At 51.4% G+C, this 25,228-nt stretch overlaps 9 protein-coding genes across 9 annotated transcripts; 6 read left to right on the top strand and 3 right to left on the bottom strand.

The window, feature by feature from the left end:
• Positions 1–236: 236 nt before the first annotated feature.
• IAR55_001638 (uncharacterized protein) lies at positions 237–1,913 on the top strand (the record flags this gene model as incomplete). Its single annotated transcript, XM_066944763.1, has 2 exons — positions 237–1,202; positions 1,269–1,913. 2 exons carry the CDS (start codon positions 237–239, stop codon positions 1,911–1,913), a joined length of 1,611 nt encoding a protein of 536 aa, XP_066804686.1.
• An 834-nt stretch (positions 1,914–2,747) lies between these two features.
• On the top strand, positions 2,748–4,934 carry IAR55_001639 (uncharacterized protein; the record flags this gene model as incomplete). The annotated part of the gene is made up of 8 exons (XM_066944764.1): positions 2,748–2,958; positions 3,260–3,393; positions 3,511–3,715; positions 3,796–3,954; positions 4,014–4,230; positions 4,334–4,452; positions 4,523–4,739; positions 4,796–4,934. The coding sequence occupies 8 exons, from the start codon at positions 2,748–2,750 to the stop codon at positions 4,932–4,934; spliced, it is 1,401 nt and encodes a 466-aa protein (XP_066804687.1).
• A 580-nt stretch (positions 4,935–5,514) lies between these two features.
• On the top strand, positions 5,515–8,994 carry IAR55_001640 (uncharacterized protein; the record flags this gene model as incomplete). Its single annotated transcript, XM_066944765.1, has 6 exons — positions 5,515–5,542; positions 5,612–5,752; positions 5,832–5,931; positions 5,991–6,111; positions 6,173–8,759; positions 8,834–8,994. The coding sequence occupies 6 exons, from the start codon at positions 5,515–5,517 to the stop codon at positions 8,992–8,994; spliced, it is 3,138 nt and encodes a 1,045-aa protein (XP_066804688.1).
• A 368-nt stretch (positions 8,995–9,362) lies between these two features.
• Positions 9,363–11,086, top strand: IAR55_001641 (uncharacterized protein; the record flags this gene model as incomplete). The annotated part of the gene is made up of 3 exons (XM_066944766.1): positions 9,363–9,818; positions 9,932–9,958; positions 10,127–11,086. The coding sequence occupies 3 exons, from the start codon at positions 9,363–9,365 to the stop codon at positions 11,084–11,086; spliced, it is 1,443 nt and encodes a 480-aa protein (XP_066804689.1).
• A 165-nt stretch (positions 11,087–11,251) lies between these two features.
• IAR55_001642 (uncharacterized protein) lies at positions 11,252–15,144 on the bottom strand (the record flags this gene model as incomplete). Its single annotated transcript, XM_066944767.1, has 4 exons — positions 11,252–11,621; positions 11,699–12,129; positions 12,175–12,595; positions 12,650–15,144. The coding sequence occupies 4 exons, from the start codon at positions 15,142–15,144 to the stop codon at positions 11,252–11,254; spliced, it is 3,717 nt and encodes a 1,238-aa protein (XP_066804690.1).
• Positions 15,145–15,692: 548 nt separating this feature from the next.
• On the top strand, positions 15,693–17,304 carry IAR55_001643 (uncharacterized protein; the record flags this gene model as incomplete). Its single annotated transcript, XM_066944768.1, has 3 exons — positions 15,693–15,989; positions 16,051–16,184; positions 16,296–17,304. 3 exons carry the CDS (start codon positions 15,693–15,695, stop codon positions 17,302–17,304), a joined length of 1,440 nt encoding a protein of 479 aa, XP_066804691.1.
• Positions 17,305–17,409: 105 nt separating this feature from the next.
• IAR55_001644 (uncharacterized protein) lies at positions 17,410–19,744 on the bottom strand (the record flags this gene model as incomplete). Its single annotated transcript, XM_066944769.1, has 15 exons — positions 17,410–17,463; positions 17,516–17,562; positions 17,612–17,692; positions 17,744–17,819; positions 17,871–17,882; positions 17,946–18,091; positions 18,142–18,183; positions 18,231–18,272; positions 18,323–18,338; positions 18,390–18,562; positions 18,617–18,772; positions 18,824–18,941; positions 18,995–19,195; positions 19,316–19,568; positions 19,656–19,744. 15 exons carry the CDS (start codon positions 19,742–19,744, stop codon positions 17,410–17,412), a joined length of 1,506 nt encoding a protein of 501 aa, XP_066804692.1.
• Positions 19,745–20,165: 421 nt separating this feature from the next.
• Positions 20,166–22,544, top strand: IAR55_001645 (uncharacterized protein; the record flags this gene model as incomplete). Its single annotated transcript, XM_066944770.1, has 8 exons — positions 20,166–20,345; positions 20,448–20,882; positions 20,943–21,278; positions 21,327–21,575; positions 21,635–21,751; positions 21,810–21,953; positions 22,010–22,190; positions 22,252–22,544. The coding sequence occupies 8 exons, from the start codon at positions 20,166–20,168 to the stop codon at positions 22,542–22,544; spliced, it is 1,935 nt and encodes a 644-aa protein (XP_066804693.1).
• Positions 22,545–22,939: 395 nt separating this feature from the next.
• Positions 22,940–25,133, bottom strand: IAR55_001646 (uncharacterized protein; the record flags this gene model as incomplete). Its single annotated transcript, XM_066944771.1, has 5 exons — positions 22,940–23,047; positions 23,131–23,153; positions 23,244–23,705; positions 23,920–24,051; positions 24,251–25,133. The coding sequence occupies 5 exons, from the start codon at positions 25,131–25,133 to the stop codon at positions 22,940–22,942; spliced, it is 1,608 nt and encodes a 535-aa protein (XP_066804694.1).
• Positions 25,134–25,228: the final 95 nt, after the last annotated feature.

The following is a 25,228-nucleotide window of genomic DNA, read 5'->3' on the forward strand; positions in this document are numbered from 1 at the left end:
AAGTATAGATAGTTATGGGATGTCAGCGAGCAGTCAACAGAGGATGGTAGGAACGATACGACGCGTGTGATTTTGTCAGATCAAAAGTGAGTTAGTCTTTCGCCACTCTACCTCGGTTGCCTTTCACACCTTTCTGAACCGTTTCGGTCTGCCTCTTGATCGCCCCCTAAGTGTTTTCTCGACCTGTCCCTCATTGTCAACGCTGTCTGTCTTCCCAAGCTCATGTCCTCCTCAGCATGTCCGAACCACCACCACCGCCAGGTCCTCACTCATTCCGCCTGAAGCGCAACAAGTCTCCGGCTCTCACCCGTTCCTCTCCTCTCAATCCAAGCTTGAATTCACCCATCCAATCTCAGTCTCCCGCTTTGCAATTGTCTCCTGTGAAGGAGGAGGAAGAGGAAGGAGAGGCTTTGGAAGGATTGTCCGAAGAATTTTTCGATGCCCCGTCCGACCCGACTTCAGCTTCCAATTTCCCATCACCACCCTCTCGCCCACCTCGATCACCTCCCCGAACTCCGCTTCCCGCCGTCCCACGACCTGAAATCCGAGTGATCCCACCTACGGGGGAGTCGCACTCCACTTACAGTCTTGACGCATATTTTGAAGCAGTGGAAGATGAGGAAGGAAGATGGGACGATCCGTCAGTCGAAGAAGAGGAGGACGAAGAAGAGGCGGTAATTGATTCAAAGTTGGAGGAGAGGATGATGAGGGAGTTCGGCCTTTGGGCAGAAGCGAAAGATGAAAAGACGGTTCGCCACACGAGAGAAGAAAAAGGGAAAGGAAAGGCAACAGAATTAGGAACGCTTTCCCTACCCGAGGAGCCAGCAAAGCATTCACCACCTTTTGAGGATTTCGGAGTGGACCTCACAACCACGCCTCCTGCATCTGCATCGACCATTTCCGCCGCATTGGAGAGAGAAGGATCCGGGGGTTCAGATACCACTGTGAAGGCTCATCCTCGCCGTCATTCCTTGAGTCGATCACCTACTCCACCGCACGAGACCTCTCCCGAAATCGTCACGCCGCATTCGAGATTCACCCAAGCCATGGGTCTGGCACCGAGTATAGAGGGTCCTGGATTCGGAGATGATGCAGATACGATCAAATGGTTGAAGGGCGATATCGAGAATCTGCAAGCGGAGAAAGATGAGATGATGGAAGAGAATAGAAATTATTGGTTCATGTTGCAGGCGATGAACGATGTGAGTTTGTAAAAGAGGAAAGAAGGTAGGTCATAGCAAGAGCTTACACCACGGAACGATACACAGCATGCCGACCAGCTTCTGGTCACGATCACCCCACAATCCCTCGTCGGGCCGATACTCGAACTCTGCGCAAGTTTCCAAGACGAGACGCTCGCCCAAATCGTCCGTTTCAGAACTCAAGTAGGCACACTTGCTCGAGCAGTCGGTTCTCCTCCACCAAACACGAACCGACTGTTGATGGACACTTCGATTCTCGAAACGTTTGCACGAGTGGTCCGTGTCATGGTACGAGAGTACGATCCGCTCGACAATTTTCTGTTCGTCGAGCCTGGCAATGTCAGCGATTACATCCCTCCGGACATACTCTGGCTCTTCGTTCACACGGCAGAAGAGGATCTCCTCGTCCAACTCCGAGAGGTCCTGACCACTTTCCTCAATACCTGCGCAGGGAGCAGAAGAGCTGTGGTACTGAAACTGTTGTTACGTCAAGTCATGGAAGACCGTCTGGATAACAGGAGAAAGACTCTGCCATACTGGCAACAATGGGCGAGGAGACAGCGTCTGTTGTTTGAAAGGAACGGGAATAGATTACAAGTCGATGACGAGAGAGTGAAACAGGGAGATCTGAGGAGACTGAGATGGGAAGAACTGGACGAATACGTCACGCGAGATCAGAAAGCCAAGAAGGAGTGGGACGAAGCGTTCTAGTGAGCTTGTGAGCCGAGTACGTTGCCTTGCGTGTCATGTATCATCGAGGACCGCTGTAGTAATTTTGTACGTCGACTGTATGTTGTCACTTGTCATGCCATTGATGTTTCCTGTCATCCTCCGACAAACTCAGTCCAGAAGCTGAGATAGGATAAAGTATGCATGCCTATTATCCGGGACACTTGATTACCCTAAAATCGACCCTCTGTATGGACCAGTCCCACATGCGTTCCCGTCCTACGTTTGCTTTTTCTTTTCAAATCGAGGTGCACAATGCGTCCATGCATGTCAGGTTGAGGATCGTTGAGAGCTCTTTTCTTCTGGCAGTGCGTTGTGCCCAAAGGTCGACATGATCTGCTTTCTAGATCACTCGCGATTGTTTTGCTCTGCAGGAACTGTGGATCACGTCCATAGAGGTTGGGGTTGGGATCCAGACGTGGCCATGATAGTATGACAATGCGAAGCAAAGGTCGGTGATTGGTAAGTCACCTACAGAAGCCGTGTAGCCGACACACGGACCGGCGAGGCGGATGAATCTGATCGGGATATTTAGACTAGATCTGGCAGAGTGAGTGATCGTCCCGTGTACGGATCACAAGCAAGTGGAATTGGGTGGGGGCTTATCTGATGTGGTTTGTCATCCCATCGCCCCCTGAGTGGAGGTCGGGCGAAGGCGGGGTGTATATATATATATATATATGTTGTGCGTGTGTTGGGGGGAAGCAAGATGTGGTTCGTCCATCTATTTTGATCCATCACATCTACACACATCCATATATCTGCCCGTGCAGCTGTCGACAAATCGCACAAAAGCACACAAAGTATCTCGACACAATGACCATCCCAGTTCAACCCATCTTCCCTTACCCTCCTCCACGAGTGGAAGGATACCACACCTACCTACCTCCCCAGGTCCAACCCGTCGGCTCGTTGCTCGACGACAAAGAGTATAAACAGAATGTGAACCCGCCAAAGCTGTTTGAGCCGGTGACGATCAGAGGTATAGAATTTCCCAATAGGGCTTGGGTGGCTCCTATGTGTCAATGTGAGTGGCGGGCCTTGGGGGGTATTCTTTCAGGTTAGGTTGTGGGAGCGCGGGGGTCGAAGAAGGGGGAAGGGAGTGTTGTAGTTGAGAGGGTTTCACAGACAAGATAGAGTCTTTGATCGATGGACCGGGATGGTGTCGAGGTGGACAAGCTTTGAAACGAAGGGAACAGGGCCAAGCATCGTATCAGAGCTGGCTTGGGGAATGACTGTTCGACCAGCAGGTTGAAGACGCCTGGAGGGACAATAGAGAAACGAACGGGACAAAGCGTGGCAAGCTGACGCCGTGCTTCTCTTTGTAGACTCTGCCGATGACGGTAGTCTTACAGATCATCACTTTGTCCATCTAGGAGCTATGGCCCAGCGAGGCTGGGGCAGTATCATGATCGAAGCGACAGCTGTCGTTCCAGAAGGTAGGATCACCCCACAGGACTGTGTAAGTGTCTCTCTATATTCCCTCTGGCTCATGTTCATGCTCCTGCTCTCCTACAATCTTCAAAACTTGTCCTCGTCTGTCAATGACACGGTTCACACCGCTCATACGTCATCACAGGGCCTATGGAAGGACGCTCAGATCGAGTCGTATAAACGCGTCGTGTCATACGTTCACGCAGTCAAAGGTGTGATCGGTATACAACTCGCCCACGCGGGTCGAAAAGCTTCGACCGTAGCTCCGTGGACTTCGAGGGAGGCCCTCGAAAAGGGTTACCAAGGCGGTACCGTCGCCTCTGAGGAGCACGGAGGCTGGCCCAACAACGGTGAGGACACACGCATCTCGGTGTAATCACTTTTCTGGCTCCACGCTGATCAGGGACCTTGTTTTTCTGCTATGCGCCAGTCGTTGGACCCTCGCCTATATCGTTCAATGCGGACAAGTTCCCTTCACCCATCGAGGCTAGCACTGAATACATTCAAAGCTTGAAGAAGGCGTTTGCGGACTCCGTAGAGAGGTGCAAAGCTATCGGCTTTGACTTCATCGAGATTCACGGAGCACATGGTGAGCGACCTACCGGGGCTCTACTCACCAGGACGCATCATACTGACTGTACCATGTAGGCTATCTGCTCCACGAGTTCGTCGACCCTATCTCCAATAAGCGCACAGATCAATACGGAGGGTCGCTTGATAACCGTATTCGACTTCCTCTCGAGATCGCCGAGATCATGAGAGAGAAATGGGACAAGCCCCTCTTCTACCGGGTCAGTGCCACCGATTGGCTGGACGATACTCTGGGTCCCGAGAAAGGTCAAGGCGATGGAGAATGGGCTTGGTGGTGAGTTAGACCACCAATTGCTTGCGCAACTACTTCCAATACTTCGGGAACGTGCGCAACAGTTGGAACTGTTCATGAAAGGGTGCTGACAATAGTGCGATAGGGGTATCGAACAGACCACCATCCTCACCCAAAAGCTCGCGGATATTGGCGTCGATGTGATTGACGTTTCATCTGGTGGCAACGATCTGCGGCAGAAAGTCCGCCCTGGTCCCTCTTATCGTGCATCTATAATATACCCGTCGTCGCGAACATTCAAGCTTGCAAGCTGACCTGAATAACTCATGTGTAGAACTCCCGTTAGCCGAACATATCAAGAAAGCCGTTCCAAACATCCTCGTCGGTGCGGTAGGGATCATCACCACCCCTCACCAAGCCAATGACATCATCGAAGAAGGAAAGGCAGATGTCATCTTCATGGCCAGGCAGGTCTTACGAGACATTGATTTCCCACTGGAGGCCGCCTTGGCGCTCGGTGTGGCCGTCGCGCCCGCCGTCCAATTCGAGCGGTGAGACTACCTCATATGGAGCGTTGCCGCCACGCAAAGCTGACGTAATCCAACAGTGCGTGGGGCAGAATGATGGTCAAGCGAGATCACAACGATGATCCTCAACACAAACATGGGATCACAGAAGTTCAAGGCGAAGAAGGAGTGAAGTCCAAGAGGAGCACTCCTCCTGAGATTCATACATCGATTCCTTGAGCTGTTTTCTGTTTTCTCTAAATTTCAGATGAACGAGATTGGTCAGACCCAACCCAAGAGCGTAGACGGAGATTCATATGCATCGCTATCCCCCAAAGCATTGACATATCTGCATGTGCATTGATTGTATCAGAACGAGATGGTGGTCTCGTACCGGGCGGTGATGGGACAGTGGGATAAAATGTCAAAAAATGGAACCAAATTCAATTTCCGCTTTTGACCGAGCGCGATTGCTTTCTTGTGTTGGTCAACTGCAGAGAAATCACAACAACAATGCAACAACCCCTGTCACCACCGGCTGAATCTCAGCTCTCATCGACTGGCTAAAGCAGAACTCGGAGGGAGCTACAGCGGCGGGCACACCATCGGCAAAGCACATCACCGTCACTCGCCTGAGCATCAATCGCATACACCCCGTTTGAGGCCCCCCTTCTCATGTCGATAGGGTAGCGTCGATCAGCCTCCGACCAGCATAGAATATATAAACCAACCTTTCAGACGCTCGGCCCTTTGACACCTCTACCCACTGTCCATTCTCACATCACACCATCTGCCATAGTCGCATAATATCCCTCCCAAAATGGACACCAATGCTATTCAAATAGCAGGTAAGTCACTTGCTTGATATGTATGCATATGGACATCGAGATCGCTGATTCCCCTCTCTTGTTGATCAGTCCGAGTCAGACCATGGCACGCCGAGAAAGAACTGCCCTTCGTCCAGAGACAGGTCGCACAACCGTTCTTCCATGGTGACGGCAACTTTGGGGTGTCTCCTCAGAAGCCTGTTGCGCTCGGAGCCTTGCGAGAGGTAGTGGGTGCGTCCACCTTCCATCTGTCATCTGTGGTCTCGATGTTGGTTGAGTCGCTGCGGCTGACGACGTTTTCGTTCGGTAGAGGTGATCGACGATAGAGAGATCGACTTCGATAAGCCTCAAGAAGAAGCGGGCGCGAAGAGAGGTGCGCCGTCAGTGGGAAGACGTTACAAAAACCGAAAGTGAGTCTAGAACGAATCAGTGGTCGGTGTGATGCCTCGACTGACGTACGATACCGCAGATATGTTTTCGACCAGGTTTTCGGGATGACAGCAAGTCAAGAAGCGGTGTTCGAGAGGACGGCCAAATCGTTACTGCCAGGAGTGCTGGATGGATACAACGCTACTGTCTTTGCGTATGGAGTGAGCATCACACCAGACACCATGCTCGTTTATAGGTGACTATTAGCTGATATGGTCACAGGCAACGGGATGTGGTAAAACACATACAATCTCTGGTAGCGAAGAAGATCCCGGTATCATCATCAGGACCATGCGAGAGCTTTTCGACCTTGTCGAAGACACCAAACTTACATACGATACGTACTTCGAGATGTCTATGGTGGAGATTTACAACGAAACGATCCGAGACCTGCTCAGTGACGAATACCCGGCTTGTCCACCTGGCGGTTTGAAATTGCTCGAGAACGAAAAGGAGAGAGTCAAGGTGGATAAGGTGACACTCAAACAACCCACCTCCGTCGAAGAGGTGATGGCGCTTGTCATGCTGGGGAACGAAAGACGAAGCACGTCGTTCACTGCTAGGAACTCCGAGTCATCTCGATCCCATCTTGTCCTTCAGATCAATGTCGGCAGAAATGAGCGAAAGGCCGACGTTGATGTCGCCAACTCCAAAGTCCGACAAAGTTCCACTTCAGCTACGCTTTCCATCATCGACTTGGCCGGGAGTGAGAAAGCCTCCGTCAACAGAGGTCAGCGAATGAAGGAAGGGGCGAATATCAACAAATCGCTTTTGGCACTCAGCAGTTGTATCTCTGCGCTCTGCCAGCGACCCATCCGAGGAGTTCGACCACACGTCCCATATCGAGACAGTAAGCTCACTCGACTTCTCAAATTCTCTCTTGGTGGTAACTGCCGAACGGTCATGATCAACTGCATCTCGCCGAGCTCGCGAGACATCGAGGAAACCAACAACACCCTTCTCTGGGCTGACAAAGCCAAGAAGGTCTCCACGAAAGTGTCGCGCAATACTGCCGGCGTCGAGCTTCGAACCGCACAATGGATACAGAAGATCGTCACACTCGAGGCGACAATCAAATCATTGGAACAACAATTGGCTAGCGGCCAGAATGGCAGATCCGGACTGCAGAAGAGGCGTATGGACAAGGCACGGAATGACGCGCAGGAGGAGTTGAACACAATGCAGAAAGACGTGGACGCCCTTACCCCTGTCATCTCAGAAGGTTCAGAAATGGATGCGTTGTGGAACGCCTCGGTCCTCCAAGTTGAGGCGCTCGAGACTCGACTGCAAGATATCGACATCGAAATCAAGGCAGGAAGGTCGGAAATCGACGCTCAACGAGAGAAAGACCACTTGCGCTCGCTTATACAACAGCAGGACGAAGCATACCGCTTCAACGACGAGATAGGGAGCGGAATCAAGAACAAGAACATGAAGCAGATCACACTGCAGAATGCGCTCCGGAAGGCTGAAGAGAGAGTCTTTGATGATGATCTCGCCGAAGCAAAGTACCAACATTTACTCACGGTGGCGGAACACAAAGCGCACGTAGCCCGAAGTGTGGCTGCAGCCAGAGAGAGGGGTCTAAGGGACTACATCGCCCAGCAAGCGGATACGTTGACCAAGGCCTCGTCACTACTCTCTCGCTTCTCAACACTACTCCGCAACGACATCGGTACGATAACAGCAAACAGCGCGGAGAATGATGTGGTTGCGATGGTACAGCGCATGCATTCTCTTGGAGCGACCGTCGACTCGAGTGTGGCATCCCTATTCGGCGAAGTGCCTTCACCACTTTCAGTGGCTTCCGCTAGGATTCCCTTCTCTCTCGCCGCTCCTTCCCCTCGGCGACCCTCGGTCCGGACTGGGGCCTCACCGAAGCGATTTGTCCATCGAGTGTCACCGAAGAAGACTGCTCCCCTTCGACCGAACCTCTTCGCTGCTGCTGTTGCCAACCAGTCTACTCTGCCCGAAAATAGCAAAAGCAAGGTCTTCCGATGGCCCGACGAGACTGGAGAAGGCAAGATCGACGACCGGTCCATTGCACCGGATGCTCCCGTCTTTTCAAGTCCCAGCATTGAGGAGACGAGCGTGCCACCAGATTCTTCGTCCGACTGGGAGGATCTGAAGCCATCTGCACCGATGATACCAACTGCTCTTCGTCCACTGCCATTTTCTGCTCCGGTCGCAGGGTCATCTGCGCCTTTGATCCCCGTCGGGACGGTGACTACCGATGTTCCCGCGTGGAAGCAGATGCGAATGGCTCGAGGACTGACTACGCAGCCCTTTGAGGCGGTCGCCGAAGAATCCAGCCCTTCATCCAAGTCGTCTACATCTGGGCCAAGTCGACCCTCATCGTCCACTATGATGGGTCCGCCTGCACGAATCAACCGACCAGGACCTCTCGGCGAGTTGCACTCTGTTCCTTCCGCTCAGCCATCACTCTCCCATTCCACATCCACCTCCAATCTCCTGAAGCCTACTGCAGCATCTGCCGCTCGAGCAATAACACCTTCCAATTCGTCTTTTGCCGGGGTCAAATTCAACATGTCATCCTTGCAATCTACGTCGATGCTTCCCCCGGTTATGAAACCTACGAAGAGAGAATCAATGATCGGTCCCGCGAGGCATGACAGGCCGAGACAAAGACTCAGTATGATACCAAGCTCTCATACTCATCCTGTTGACGCGTCGTTTTCGAACTTGTCTTCCAAGGGATTGCCCATGTCCACAGGTGGAAACATGTCGGCCTTAGCTGGTGGGGCAAAAAGAATGGAGACTTCCGGGAGACCAAGGATGTCCGTCCAGGGTGAGTATATCTTCTTCACTGCATATGCAACAGAACTATGTTCGGTAGAATGTCACTGACGTTTGAGTTTCTAGCTGGCTTTGGAGGCGGTGGCGGCGGAAATATGTCAATGACAGCCTCAGCGCCGACACCGATGCCACGCGCACCAGGTCTGACTTCAAGACCGTCGATGAACAAGCTGAATGCGAGCGTCACTGCGGGAGGGGATACTTCGATGCGGCCTGCCTGGAGATGAGTGGTACAGCAAGGAGGGTAGAGCTGCACGAGAGTGAGATTGTAAAAGACTGCAACATGGACATGGACATTTTTGAACGGATATACCACGCTTCCTCTTTTTCACTCACCTATATGAAAAGGTGATTTGTGTGTATGAGTATGACGATGTGTATAGATCTGCTGGCGCATGTATATGGGATGAGATACGGCGTGCGCAAAGAGGAAAATCATTCGCGCGGCGCGTAGTTGCCACCGAGAGGCGAGAACGTGTGTGTAAGATGATCCATGTCAGAGGTTCTCGTTTTTGACCTTCTTCGCAAGCATACGTTGCAGCAGTACAGACACTTGATGGTCATCGCTTGAAAGTACGACGAGGACGGACACACGATGTCTCGCGATCGATCATCTTCGATGATCTCAATCTCGACACCGATCCTGACTTCAACACCTAATCACAGAGCTCGAATTGCCTCGACTCGACCACGACGACCCGATGTCATCTCGTCAAAACGACAAATCAGACTCCGCCACCCATACCCATTACTGATTCTAGCTACACTTGATGGCATAAATACCCTGTATCATCTCCTTCTTTCCGATGGGACCTTCACGCTCGATCGATCGATAGTGATTGCTTTGAGCAGAGCAGGAATATTGCTTGGGGTGGGTTCGACGAGAAGATGGAGGAGCAAAGGGTATTGGGCGATCTTGGCTTGTGGGGTCAGTCTCGGAGAAAGTGTATGGGAAGTGTGTGAGAGCGTGATGGGAGATGTGGGTCCCGGGGACAAAAGTGAAGACAGAGGCGGAGGATCAGGAAGAGGAGATAAAAGGTTCCTGCTAGTGGTGAGTGGAGTCGAGTTGTGTAGCATTGAGCTGAGCTGAGCTGAGCTGGGAAACGTATGGGTGGTCGGGTTGTATGTCTGGCTGATGACCAACACGAACGGGTACCGACGCAGTCCTCTCTTTTCGCGATACTAGAATACGTGAGCTGCTCGTTCTTTCTTAGATCGTTGACATTTCTACGATTTATTGCGAAAAAAGCTTGTTGTTGTCCTTGTCGCTTTCCTACACCGGCTGTCTGCGGCCCGACTCCCAGAAGCAGAAGCACGAACTGTCGTGTTGATGACTACCCCTTGCACACCTTCTTCTAGCTCCTTTACCTCCTCCTCCTTCGACTCTCACCGCCGCACCGACCTGCTCCTCATTCACTCCGTCTACCCTCGCACACCCACAACCACACCCACACCCGACGACAATCCTCCCTCTCCCCCTCGACACCATTCTCCACCCGTGTCTACCACCCAAAACCTCATACACCCACGACGAGGAACACCAATCGGGGGGAACATGGGGTCGTTACGCCATCACAGTCTCTCCAAGCAGCGAAGAATACGAGAGGTATCCATTCTCGACATGTGAGTAGTGGTACCACGAGAGATTCCACGTCCGTCTCTATCTGTACGACGGTGTTTGGGACAGAAGATGGACGACGTCCACGAGAGAACGACGGGGACGTGTTTTCTCTTGGCCCTGATGAGCCAAGAGGAGGAAGTGACGTCGAGATCAGGCAGGAGTATAATGAGGATGATCACATTGATGACGAAGAGGACTCATCTTATCCTCGTCATCGGCGTCGAGATTCGGACGATCACAATCTTCATGGACAAGCTCATCATGACCGTCGGCTCGACGGACAAGACGAGTATCAAAGTCGTTCCAACTCAGAAAGCTCTCATGGGCAAGAACAAGATGTACTTGCCGGAGATTATCAGGACGACATCTCATCCTCATTCTCGTCGTCGAGCGAAACAGACGAGGACGAGGACGACGACGACGACGACATTTCATCTATATCAACTTCATCCATCATAGATCTCCCGCCACCTCTATCCCCCTCCACTATCCCACTGTCCCTCTCACACCCTGTCATTCAGACCAGTCACAGTATAGCTTCTCATCTCTCTACGGCTGTCGCTGCGGCACCGCTGTTCGGAGCGGTTGTGAGACGGTCTCAAAGTGCTAGAGCTTTGGGAAGAAGCTCTGAACCGGACGGAACCCCAGATGCGGAGGTCGACGTCGAAAGAGGGGGGTATGGGACTTTTCGTGGGTGACTTGGACGATGTTGTGTTCTCTCATCATTGGGTCTTTGGGCAACTATGATGTATCAACAGAATAATTGACTGGTCGCTTGATGTCGTTTGTACATCCCATCTCATGTATATCTCAAAGCTACATATAGTAAAAGATACCGTTCAAAGTCCAAATACCTCGTTACATTAATTGATCACTCGGACAACCTTGACCTTTCCCTCGGCCCTCTCTATGTTTTGATAGTCTCCTTCACCGTGACCACCGCCCCGACCGAACGCTTCCGCCCCTTTCTCAAACGGGATGACCACATCTACCACCGGTCTAAAGATCGCCATACAAGGTTCTTCCATGACATCTCTATAGTCCATACCTGAGGAGTCTACTTCGGGTTCGCCTGATGCAACTGGGGGCAGATACTCAAATGAGATAAATTTCGATTCTTTCCTTCGCGATCCAAAAGCTGCTCGAAGAGTCTTCATCCCGGAAGGTCGCGATGTCAATCCTGGAGGAGGCGATGTGAAACTGGTCGATTCTGGACTTTGAGTCGACACAAGTCTGCAAAGAAGAAAAGTAAGACAAGTTAGTTCCTACGGCTACAGTATACACGCCAATTCTATTCCCGTGACACTCACTTGCCACCATCTTTCAGCATCCTTCTGGCAGTATCGTATACCCTCTGACCACCTTTATCATCAAAGACGAAATCCCAGCCTGATTCTTCCATGTTAATCATGACGGCCGCCGGCGATCCCATCAACACTCCCTTTGCTCCGTTGGCTAAGCATTGTCTGTGCGCATCATGCGAGTCGTCGCCACCAGGAATGACAGCTGTAACATTGACTCCTGCTCGAGACATTTCCTGACAGACCAATGCGGCAATACCGGTATGAGCATTCATGATGAGCGCGCGAGAGTGACGAGTTGTGTGCGACCGGATAGCACGAGCTGCAGAGATTCCTTGGAGGGGCAGGACGGAGAGCTGCTCGAGGGATAGCTGAGTAGGAAACGGGGCTCGAGATATGCGTCTTCGGTCAACGATGATGTACTCAGACAACGCGCCACTCTAGGGGGATGTTAGCAAGGGGTAACGCATTGCTGGTCAACTCACTTTTCTCACATCGAGGATACCCATGACAATATCCCCTCTCACGACCTCCTTCTCGTCTCCACCGACAACTAAAGCCCTGCCGACGAAACTTCTCCCAGGTACCCACTTCCCCACATCACCGCGCCCCTTTTCCTCCAACGTTTTGATGTCCACTTGATCGACCGCCACTGCATATACATGCACCAGCAACTGGTGATTATTCACCTTGGTCGGCGGCTTTAAGTGCGACGTGAAGTCGACGAGCGGAGGAAGTTGGTCTCGGAGATGAGCTGGTGTAGCTGAACTATTACGGTGAAACGTGGTGCTCAGAGTGATCGATGCCATTGTGGCGTGAGGGATACCCAGTATACGATTGTCGAGTGCGGCTGCCGTCTTGGCTGGGTTCACAGGTTTGAACGCACCGATCGGTAAAACGAGATTACTGTTATCACTCATAAGCAGCTATTCAGAGAGATACAGCGGCCTATTGACTCACGTATAGCCGCCATGCCCTTCCTGATCTCGTCCATGAGACTCAAGTAGAACTCCATCGCCATGACTGCTTCCTTCCCATCGTGATAATGCGCCCTTCTCGTCGTCTCTGTTGTCTTTCCTGAAGCCCATGACGGATCGCGACCTTTTGGGCGGCAGCTCTGCTAACTCATCGTCGTCATCGATTTGGCCTGCCGATCCTACTTCGCTCCTCGCTCGAAACATGCTGGACCTCCGGGAGGCAAAACCTTCCTTCGTAGAGGTTCGTCTAGTTCGACCGGATTCAGAAGGCGCTGGAAGGTAGGTTTTCTCTGAGTCTTGTGCAGTCATCTCCGGCAGGATAGTCAGGATATCGGGGTTCAGGAAGGAAGGCGCATCAAACCCTGGCCGAGAGCTGGGTTTTGCGGGATTTGGGGATGAGGGTCTGGAATAGTACGATATCGGCGACATAGGGCGAGGAGAGGTTGGCCGAGACGTGGCTCGTGAGGTTGGTCTACTCATGGAGATCGGGTTGTCGTTGCGTACGGAGCCGACCCGAGCAACAGGGAAGGCTAAACTCCCAGGCGCAACGGGTAGCGAAGGCGCAGGATCGTAACTTGGCGAAGACCGTGAATCGGCTTCGTGCTCACGATCGCCACTCAATCGACTGCTCTGACTAGCTTCGCTCGAGTAGTCTTTCTTGACGTAAGAGCGACTCGGTATGGGTCCATCGGATAGTTGTGAATATTCGCTAGGCGACGATTCACGACTGGGTGGCCGAAGACCATTTCGACTTCCCTGTATACTGACTCCATCAAGCTCAGGCCGAGAACCGTTCAGTAACTTATCAAAAGTGGGCGCTTGCGAAGCGGCAGGGAGAGGCGTGAACCGGGACTGTCGGACTGGAGCCTGTTGAAAGTTTGTCCAACCATCTCCGCCAGCAGGCATGAACATTGTGATCGGTGTGCTTGTCCCAGATCGGGACGAAGCTGCTGCAGCTGCCCATCCGCCCTTTCCGTAACCGCTCACACTACCTCGCATACTTCCCTCCAATACTGGAGCTGAGCCGAATGAGGCTTCAGATGTGGGTCTTGAAGGTCTTTGGTGCACAACGAAATCGTCGAACGAGTTTCGTACCTTGGTACGGGTCGTTGATTGTCGAGACAGAGGTCTGCGACCATCTGCCGACGCTGATTGCCCCGCTGATCTCCCGGCCAAGGAGGGTGGCTGAGACCAAGCTCGACTTTGGGGTCTAGAATAGGTTCCACTCAGTTGCCGACTACGTCTCGAGTCCTTCTCTTTTTCGGATTCTTCGACATCATCATCGGAACCCGCTTGACCCGAAGCACTCTGTACGTCGTCTTCTGGTTGATGCAAGTCTCCGTTGCGGAGGACTTCGGTCGATAAGGGAGAACTATCAGATGGCTGCCGCGACAGGAACTGGTCCGGATGCAGGGAAGAAGAAGCTGACGATGTAGGTTCTGAATGGAATGGAGAGGTTGCTGGATCAGGTAGCGGCGCAGGTGTGGGAGGAAGGAAATTGAAGGAGGGTGGAGCAGCTATAAGTTGTGGTACGGGTTTCGGTGTTATAGGATCGTCGGTCGGAGTTGTTTCGTTCCAGTCCAAAGATGAACGAGGAGTGTAGAATACCTCATCTTCGTCGTCTGTTTCTCCGTTTGCTAATGTTGTTGACAACCTCCGCTGGCTGGGTAGTGGTGATGGTGGTGGTACAGCGGCTATACGGATCGGAGGTATCGCCATCGTTGAAAGGTTAAAGCTCGACACCCCGGAGCTAGTCGGAGTCGCCACAGCGAGAGGATCTTTGGTGATCATTATTGTCGGTCGGACAGGTTTTCCTTCAGACGATGGCACTGATTTATGTTGTATGGGCGCGACGGGGGATAGAGGCGGCACAGGGGACGATGCTGATGAGGAAGATGTCTCACTATGCCGCGAATGAATGGGCGGCGGTGCTGTGCGTGACACTGTCGAGGTGGGTGAAGATAGTATCGAGCTAGCATTGTCGTTCATCACAGACCGAGGCTTCTTCTTCTTCCTGACCACAGCGGCAGTTGTCCCATCCTCATGATGAATTGGTAGACTGTCTTTCTTTCTTCTGGTCGTCCCTAATGTGGAACCAGCTGGCAATTGAGGACCCAATGTGCCGTTTCTTAGTTCCACATTGCTAGTAACTTTTCTAGCAGGTCTCGGAAATCTGGTTCCCATCGAGATAGCAGTATGTCCATCGCTCATTGCAGAAGCTGACATGGTCGAACTTGGACCTCGAGGTCTCGGTCGACTGGGTCCAGCTTCTCCAAACCCATGTACTTGTCTTTCTTCCCTCTGGAATCCTAGATGAACACCGTTCTCTTCCCGACTCGTATACCGAGAGGAGGGGTAGGAAGAACCATCATCGTCGTCTCCGTCCCGATGATCTGCCCATGGTGATGTAGCGTATGGATCAGCATATGAGCGAGTCGGCTTGCGAAGAACCGACTGCATGAACGTTGGTCGTGGCATGGTGACGGCTCGGAGAGGACGATGTGTGGCAGGAAGGAAGACTGAAGGGACCGGTTAGTCGCCTCTAAAAGACGGAGGAGGAATGTTTACGCCAAGAAAAGAGTGTTTGCCGGTAATGACAGTGGGAGGTATCGACTATAAGACGAGTGAGTCGATCACGAGTGCAGAAAGACTCTGTGAGGATTCCAGAAGATGTCTATGAGCGGGATGGTAGGATTGCGAGGACAAGGATGCCAGATGTGAGGATGCCAGATGTGAGGATGTAAAGGAATGAATGTTGATGTTGTGTAAACGAACAGAGGGTTTGAATGGACGGGAAATGGAAGAAAACAAAAAAGGAAAAGGTGACAACATGACGTTACCCTCGAAACGTAACCCCATCCCCTCATTCCCATATCTCCCTCTCTTTGCTCGTCATCCAGACTGACTCGTACAACATCAACCAGCCCTCTCTCTATCCATCCTGTCGGTCGTCCGAATCACATGCTGACTGCATTCCAGGTGTTGGTCAAACTTGGTTCGATGTCTTGAAGAGGACGGAGGGGGCGATGCTAACTCCTCCTTACCATTTCTCCATTGTCGCTTCCCCATCTCTCCCTACCTCCACCTCTGATGAGCCGGAAACACTATATCGAGGTTCACTCCCTGCGCAACGGAATCTGTCTTTCGTGAAACGGTTACGACTGAAGACTCTTGTCGTGTTGAAGAAGAAAGCGTTGAAGGACGAAGATCCGTTAAATGTCTGGGCCACCAAGAGAGGGGTAGATGTGAAATGGTTCAAAGCGGAGGAGATGGAGGAGGAGAAGTTGGGCATGGGTAGGAATGAAGTCGGGGAGGTTCTCAAGGTGAGCAATGCTCTCAAACGATGTCCCGCGAGTCGAGCTGGGATCTGATAGTGTGCTACAGATAGTACTGAACCCCACGAATTACCCGGTGTACATCGCGGACGTGGATGGGATATCACATACGACTCTGCTGGTAGCTTGCTTGCGAAAGCTACAGGGATGGCACATGGACAGCATCATCGACGAGATCTGTCGGTGAGTTGTAATATTCAAATCGTCATGTGTTCGTTCTATGTAGCATGGTGTTTCTGCGATCGTCTGATCCAGAGAAAATAATGCTGGCAGTGATACTGATTCACAACCCAGTTTCGAGCCAGACCATGAAGATCTTCCTCTAGTCTCATTCGTATCATCCTATCTCTCTCCTCCTTCGTCATCTACGAATTCTGATCCACCTTTCGTTCTTCCCCCACCACCTCATCCACCCTGGTTGTGGCCCATCCTCCCTGCTTCTCGACTACTTCCGCCGCTCCCGACATCCAGCACATCGACTCGCGATCGTTCGTTATCCGGTCCACCGCCTTCGCTCCTACCTTTCCCTCATCCGTTATCTTCTCGAAAACATCCAACGATGCGATTGACATTCCCTGCACTGCCTACACCACCTGCTGCGAGTTCGCCAATCTTGTCACCGACACACCATCAACAACCTAATCCCCTCTCGCGAACCCCTTCACGAAGGGACAGAATACCTCCCTCTTCACCTTCGTTCGCTCCGCGAGGAACAGGAGAGGAGATTGGCTCTGCGAGTATACTTGTTTCAGCGCCGACTATGATATCTACGGGATTGACGGGCATGGCAAATGTACTCATTGGCATCAGTTCAGAGGAAGAGAAGGACCGAGAAAGAGAACGAACCAACATTAGTGCGAGGGATAAGGAGAAGGAGGTCAAAACGAGCGATATGGCTTCCAACAGATTAGGGAGACAGGTCAGCTTCCACGGGGATCACGAGCGAAATCAAACGCGTCTGCAAGCCCAAGCAGTCCCCGCTACGCCTGGGGTACCAACATGCAGCAGTGAGAGAGATCGGGCGGATACAGTTGGAGCGCCATCCACGACGAGCTCTTCCAGTCCGGTTAAATTCAGTCGGGAGCCAACCATTTCCTCATCAGACTATACCGGAGAGGAGGGCTCAGTCAGTCCGGGCACAACCACGGACGACTTCCTCGATAATGAAGACGAGATAGACGAAGATGATTACGAAGATGACGAGGACGAGTACGAAGATGACGAGGATGACGAGGACGAGGACGAAGACATCCAACCAACTTCACAATACATCAGCGCGTTAGATCTGGCTGGATTTGGTTAAGTTAGTTCTATAGAGTACATAAACCTGCTCATGAAAGCATGCTATCTGCATTCGAAATGTGTGTATTGCATATTCTCGTCTGACCGCTTCTGCGAAGTTGCATAATCACTCCTTTGTGGCGGCAAGCTCGTACATGTATGTACCGAGCAGTTTGGTACCCTGCGATTGATATTTAGCACACAACAGCTCGGCGAAGCAGCTTTTAGCTCACCCTGATGTAATTGTCCGTGTCGATTTTCTCGTTCGTGGAGTGAGCACCTTCAGCTAGAGTTAGCCCGATCATTGGCTGCTTGATGACACAACTCACCATCGTCACCTCGGCCAACAGGAAGAAGAAGAACGTTCAGGCCGAGGATGTTAGCGAAGTCAAGGGTGACAGGAATGGAACCTGTATGGAACGTCAATTAACAGCTCGGCGAGGATGCTCTGGGCGACTCACCTCCCTCTCGGGTATAATCAGGTGCTTGACCGTAGACGCTCTCAGTGGCCTTGTGAGCTGCTCGGTAAGAGTAGTGCTGTCGAAAATTATCAGTAAGCGTGCGTCCTCAGGAGTAATCGTCACTGACGTTGGGGTCAGCCTGTAGCCAGAAGACACTCATCAGCTTTTCGCTTGATCAGGACCTTATTGGATTTCAGCTCACGATCCAGGGCTCGCCTCCATGTGTCAAATACACGTCCACCTTGTTCTTTGATCCAAGCTTGGCAAACTCGTCTTGAACGAATTTGACAACGTAATCGGTGACACTCTTGATGGTGAGGTTGGGTACAAGACGAATGGAGAATTTGCCTAGAGTCAGAGTAAGTTATAGGCATCTATGATTTGTCCAATTGACTTACCCTTAACGGAACAGGGGATGACAGTCTTGCTTCCAGGAGCAGCTGCGTGTTCGTTAGCGTGGTGCATTGTGTGTGCGGAATCAACTCACAAAAGGCACCCTCGATACCGTGCAATGACAGACTTGGGTTTCCTACATGATCTCATAAGTATAACGTCCCTCGTGGTGATGTCTGAACCTACGCATTCGGCCCATGAGCTATCCCGAAGCGTCAGCGACCTGGCCCCGTCCTCTGTCTCTTCTACTTACGGTGGTGACGGTGTCTTCCGAGAGAGTGACATCTCCACCGACGGCGGCGTGGATATCTGACATCTCGAAGTGGATAGCCTCGAATTTGGCTCTCTCATCATTGGTGACAGGGGCGATCAACTCCTTGATGCCGGGGATGAGGATCTCCCCAGCGGGAGTTACAAGCTTGGACACTATTGAAAGAAGCTGTCAGTCTACGCCCTTGTCACAGCAAGTGGAAAGCGCACTGATGGAGATGAGATCAGTCATGGGCTCGTGGACTGTACCGCCGAAGACACCAGAGTGGAGATCTCTATCGGGACCTGAGATTTTGATCTCGTAGTAGTTGATACCACGAAGACCGTAGGTGAGACATGGAGTCTTGGTGTCGAGCCAGTAGTTGTCTGTGTCGACGATTCATCAGCTCTCTGCTTGCTACATCTGACGTAACTGACCTGAGATACACATGCAGTCGGCGCCAGCAAAGAACTTGTCCTTCTCCGACTCGATGAATTTGTCGAGGTTCGTTGACCCGTTCTCCTCCATACCCTCGAAACACATCTTGAGGTTGACCTGATCAGGTAAATGGTGAGTATAGTCACAAATTGTCATTCCATTTCACTTACAGGTAGCTCAAGGCCAAGATTCTTGTGAGCTTCCAGGACGTTCAACCATCCCATGACGGGACCCTTGTCATCAGTTGATCCTCGACCGTACAATCTTCCACTACCGCTAGGGTCAGGAGTCAATTCGAAAGGAGGGTAAAGCCAGCCGTCTTCCTTCAAAGCAGGCTGGACGTCGTAGTGACCGTAGATGAGAAGGGTTTTCTGCAAGAATCACGTCATTCCGAATAATCAGCACATCATCTCCTGCCTTCGCCTGGACGAACTCCACCTGAAAGGAGCCCATACCGCAACTGCCACTCCGTGACTGGGAGAGTCACTCACCTTCTTTGGGTCATTACCGATCTGACCGATGATGACAGGAGGAAGGTCGACTTCCTTGCCTTCAAGAATGTGGGTACCAATCTGTCGCTTCTCAGCAGTGACACCGAGGTTGGCAAGTTGTTCCATCAGGAAGTCGCCCATGGCTTCGACATCCTTGACGTAGCTGTGTATGTGAATATCGGTGGTAAGCGATAGATTCTTGATCGCAACGGGCTTGACTTGGAATGAAGCCCACCTCAAGTTTCCAGAGACACTTTGGAGGAAGAACGAGGCGTCAGTGAAAGTAGTCGTTCAGTTTCTCGTCTATCGTCCATGAACCGGTATACTAAAGCAGACTCACGAAGCGATGGAAACGGCCTTTGACAATCGCTTGATGTAGTCGGCCTGGTGCTCATCGACGTAAGAGAGGAACTTTGGGTCGGCAGCCATTCTGTGTGTATGTAACAGGGGGGTTGTATGCGTCCAGAGGTATTAGCGATGTGATATGGAAGAACAGCAGTCAAAGCATGGAAGAGAAGAGAGATGTCAGCACAAGTTCATGTCGAGACAGAGTACCGCATGGGTCTCAATCATCCGTACGGTGGCGGAAGGTGCGTAGACAGAGAGGGGTCACGTGATTAATCCTCGGTTGACCTCCACCCGGATCGTCCACCTCGGAAACTAGACATCAAACGTCTAATCTTGATCTCCTCCTTTCGTTCTTTCTTTCTTTCTTCTACCTGACTCATTCAAGCTCCTCGACTTCAAGGTAGTGGTTGCAGATTGAGCTTGCAACATAAGATACATTCAGCCTCCACACCACCTTCACCACAGCAAGAGCACGCGGCTCTGTTCTAGGTTGTACAAGACAATGGAGATCTCACCTTCCTCTCCCCCCTCCAACCCGGCGAAGGCTATTCCCATTCGTGTCAAGATATCTAACATCATCCTCAAGAAAGGCTCGCCATTCCATCCTCCTTCGTCCCCATCCATTACACTAGACACGATGCCCGAGTCTGAAGACAAACAGGACTCAAAACTTCCCCCAGAGGTGCTTACCCCTTCCTCTCTGACATGAAAATCCTCTAGTCCGCTTGTCACACTGGATCTCGTACTAATTTACCGGAAAGCGATGTGCTGATAGCATAAGTAGATGGTACAAGAGACAATGGAAGAGCGATTCGTCATCCTTGGACCCGATCCACCTCGATACATGGAATTATCGAGCTCAGAAGGCAGTTCAGGGACAGCCAAGACAGCTCGTCTTCGTACTGAATCCCCTTTAAAGCTCACTGGGCGCCACTCGGCTCAACAACTATCCGCTGTATACAAATGTCCTCCTTCGCCGACTACTGGGGCTTCGATACAAGGCAAAGACCTGTCGCCCTCGTCGTTGACACACGGAGAGATCGATTGGGTTGAATACTCAGCTCCAATCGAAGAGCTTGAAGATTGGATTCAAACTGATGGGGACAGTCAATGGACAGGTACAAGCTGGTCTGATCGTTCGGATAAGATCGGTCCGATGATCATCACTCCGACCAATTCACAAGCGCATAGGCCTATGTCAGTCACCGTGCAGGACATTGTGAGCGAAAGACCTCTCAATTACCACGATAGCTCAGCTGACATGACACTACCTTTGCAGACTAACGCGCTTAATCCACCCTCCATCCGTCTGACTCTGTCTACGCCTCCTCACTCTCCCGTGAGGCTACCCAGGGCCAGCAAGTCTCCAGACCTTCCCGCCATAGACTCTCAGAGATCCTCCGTCTCCCAGTACGATGAGGACGAATCTCGAAACCAGGATGATGTGAGGGATTCCAGTCGGCTTCTCGTACTGAAAACGAACCTTAAGGTCTTCAGGGAAGATGAAGAAGGAGAGATGCCCAAGATGACAAACGCGCTGGAAGCGGAATGGCGATGTGCCGCGTGCGGGCGAAGTGACAGGATGGACACCGGGAAGAGGATGGTTCCTTGCGGTGTGAGTATTTTGGTCCACTCGGTGCAGTCACTAATTTGTCTGTTTTAGGACTTGACCTGCTCTTCATGTTTTTCTTCAAGTCTCTCAGCTGTCTCGGTCACTGGAGGTCACTCCAAGTGTCCCAAGTGCTTCAAGACGGTTCTCACTTTCCAGCTCCTTGTGCCCGCGTCTGAATCCCTTTCACCCAAACACTTTTTCATCAACAACGACGGGAGATCACCCATCCCTTATCCTAGCCCCACTGCTAAGAAGGTGGAGGGTGGTTCGGTGGTAATGAGGATTGACAACATTGCTTGGGTCAGCTGAGCCGTGCAGCATGCTACAGGTGATAAGCTAGCTGATGTTAGCTTCAACAGGACCTGACACCCGCCGTAGTAGAGCAGTTCCTGCCCTCAAATTCGCTATCCAAACATGTACCCCAAGCTGTCCATGTACTACTGGACCGCTTTGATGGCAGGACAAAGGATTACCTCGTAAGTTCTGACATTCCAATGATTTGTCTCTGGAGCGACTTGTTGAGCCTGGGGCTAGTATATCGAAGCGAGATCCCGTGAAGCTGCTCAGCTGATCCTCAAGACTCGTAACAACACTTTCATGCCCGGTGGACCACTCACGGGTGGTCGCAAGCGGCCTGTAACAATCACTCTGGTCTCGCACGAGGAGCTGATCGCCGAAGTAGGTGCGCCACTTGTTCGGGAGGTTGCGAAACTAAAGGGAATCGTGGATTACAGCTGCGTCCTCGTTCATCTCAGGAGCTACACACTCTGCTGGGATTGTGTCAAGCTGCGACCTCTCCTATACCTAATGGAGCGGCAAGATTTGTCAAGTCTCGTCATGGACCATACCACGCCTTGCTCTCGATCATGAGCAAGTTGACTGGAAAGCAGAGTCCGGCCTATTGGGATTTGTTCCGTGAGCGAGCTGGATCACCAAAGCTGTATGAAAGCTTATCAAATCCTAAATTTATTTTCAGACGTTGCATCAGGTCAGTCTTTTCACCTTCTGTATATGGTTACTGACAAGCAACTCCTTGATTGTTCCCACTTGATCCCGTCCACCGAACCTGCTTTTGCCACGTCTCGGATGTCCTATCCTACAGGAGCCATAACGACTCTTTCCAATGCCATCACCGCCCAGAAGAATCACTACCCTCCCTCGCCGTCACCCGCTTATACGCCGGCAAATAACGAGGAAGATGACGAAGTCATGAGGGATAAGCTGTTAAAGATGTTCGGAATATGTTTCGGTTTGTCGACTGAGAATTGATCCTTCGGTATCGCAGTCCATCAAACCTTCTTCGAGCGGTGTAAAAAAACAGTCTGTTTCGTGTCGCGTGTCTGTGTCGTGTTGTTTTGTCTTGTGGAGTCACCCCATCGATCCTCCCTCCATATGTAGTGTGTTCCTACCTCAAAAGTGTATCAGCCTTGATAAGACAAGCCATTCGAGGCCGTTCATAAATATAGCATCATCATTTCATTACTAGTCATTCCGTACCATTACATACTGTATACCCATGCATCCGATCATCCGCATCCCATGTATCCTGTCTGATCTACGAGGCTATGGCATAGATATCAATCGACCTATCGACCAATGAATGATTCTCCCTCCTGGCCTTGACACGCGATCTCTCTCTGGACTATGGGGTTACCAGGGAGAGATCAAGATTCGTCCGTCAAAACTCTTAATCGTCTCTGATCACGCTCTTGAACGATCTTTGGTCCTGTAGTTATATCATAGACAATCCCTTCTATGCCCCATCTCCAAATCTGGCCAATGGGCGAAATTTGTCAGTCTGTCAGATCCTCCGATTATACTGTCGTTTCGTACACGGTAAAGGCAAATAACTCACAAGATACCGTCTCAATTCTTTATCTACGCAATCATCATCAGCTCAATCCGGCCAGACCACACCGACTTCATTGAACAGGAGGCCAAGGGAGAAACCTAGGGCTGAGGACATACCTTTTGGTCTCACCGTTCTCCATTCCTCTTCTTCTCCTCCTTTCTCATCATCATCATCCAAGTCATCATCGCTCATCCACTCTGCCACTTGCTCCACGCCCAAATCTTCCGCTTCCCCGTCCCCCTCTCCAAGATCATCATTTCCGACCTTACTATTCGCAGTGATCCTCTCTAGAGCTCTTGATCGTTTGCTTAACCACTTGCCTTCATATTCAGGTCCTCCTTTCCCCGGCAAGAGAGGACTGAAGATCCTGAAACTGTCCGACGCATATACGCCGGCACCGTGAAATACCTTCACGTCCAGTTCTGCGGGTAACGGGGGGAACCCGTCCATGAAAAGCGTAGGCGTGATTAGTGGCCAGCCAAGATCGAGATATTGTCGCGAGAATCGGACGAGAGACGAGGCTCGTTGGTTGTATAGTCCCAATGGGTAGAGAAGCTGAGAAAGATCGGTGATGCTGGCTAGATTAGATAAAGGGACGGATCAGCAGTCTGCCGCGGGGAACATGATCGGTAGGTGATAGTTTCGATATTCGCATCATTCTTGGGAGCACGCATATAGGGGACTATGCGAGGGAGCAAGAGAATCAAGAGGTGTCCAGGGCAAGCAGGGCGAAGGGGGATAGAACGACACTTGTTGGTTGCACTAGACCATTTCAGATCGCTTCTGACTCACCTTCTGCCATGATCTGAGGAGTAGGCCATCGTTTCAATAAGACCGCCAAAACAGGTCGAGCCTGTTTCCCGCTCGTCACGTTCAACAGACTCGTAGCAACCAGGATCTTCCATGGATCGTGTCGTAGTCTCTCTACATGGAAGATGATTTGGATCAGCTCAAGTGTGTAAGGCTTCAGACATAGCTGGTGACACTTCATAATAGATCCCAACTTGAGCAGACACTGTAGTCCATGACAGGTTGATGCAGCAGCAATAGGATTTAGGGCAGACTTTCCGAGGTGTGGACAACGAGCAATGACTAAATCATGATGCTTCCGATTCCGACATACCTTGGATCAAATGTATCTTTCCAACAGGCTCCACGATCCCCTTCTCATCCCTCGTCACCACCTTCTCTCCCTTCTCTTCATTTCCATGAACCGTTCCCACTGAAGTAGGTATCTCCACCACGAGCTCTTTCCGTCGTCCCTTTCGCAGCGATGGTATGCGTTCTTCGGTAGTCACTTCACCTTCGTATACACTATGATCGACCCTTTCACCATTCGGTTGTTCCCCTACATTGTCATCTCCGAGCGATCTTTTTCGCTTCCGTTTCGTTATCATTCTTCTTCTGGTCTTGGTCGGACGCGGCAGACTTTCGGGTGTGGACAAGGCATGTTGTGCACTTGCTTTCCGGCTAGTTCGCTTCGACAAGGGAGTTATTGGCGGACTACTCGGACCAGCTTGGCCAACAGTAAGATCACTCCGCTTCCCACGGGACTGCACCGCTTCTCCATTTGATGAGCTATCGTTCATACTTGCCTCCTTCTCCAAAACCGCATCTGTCTCCTTATTTTCGCCTTCTGTATCATTCGCACGTCTTGAGCATCTCTTGCTCATCTTTCTGGTCTTCAACGCGAAATACGGCGAGACGACTACTCCACGATCTGAAGATATCGAAGTCGATCCGGACTGCCCAATCGACCGTACACGGATAGGGTCGTTGTCGGACCCACTGTCAGAGTTCTCATCCTCGCTCAGGCAAGCTGTGTCAACGTGTAAGCCCGAAGGTGGACGTGCGTTGACGCTTGGGGATTTCGAGATACTAGCCAGAATAAAATCGCTCGATCCTGTATTTGAAAAACTTGAAGAAGAGGAGCTCGAGTTTGTCGGATCTCGAATAAGGTGCGAATGGAGATAGTATCTGCCTAGCAGGTCTAGTGCTCTTAGCATCGTCGATCAGTCGTCTCTCATCGTACAGCCAGCGAGTCAGGCTGTACTTGTGAGGAACGAGATGATTTCGTTCTTGAGGATGACGTTGAGAAGAG

Source organism: Kwoniella newhampshirensis, chromosome 3 (assembly GCF_039105145.1).
Source record: "Kwoniella newhampshirensis strain CBS 13917 chromosome 3, whole genome shotgun sequence".
NCBI lineage: Eukaryota > Fungi > Basidiomycota > Tremellomycetes > Tremellales > Cryptococcaceae > Kwoniella > Kwoniella newhampshirensis.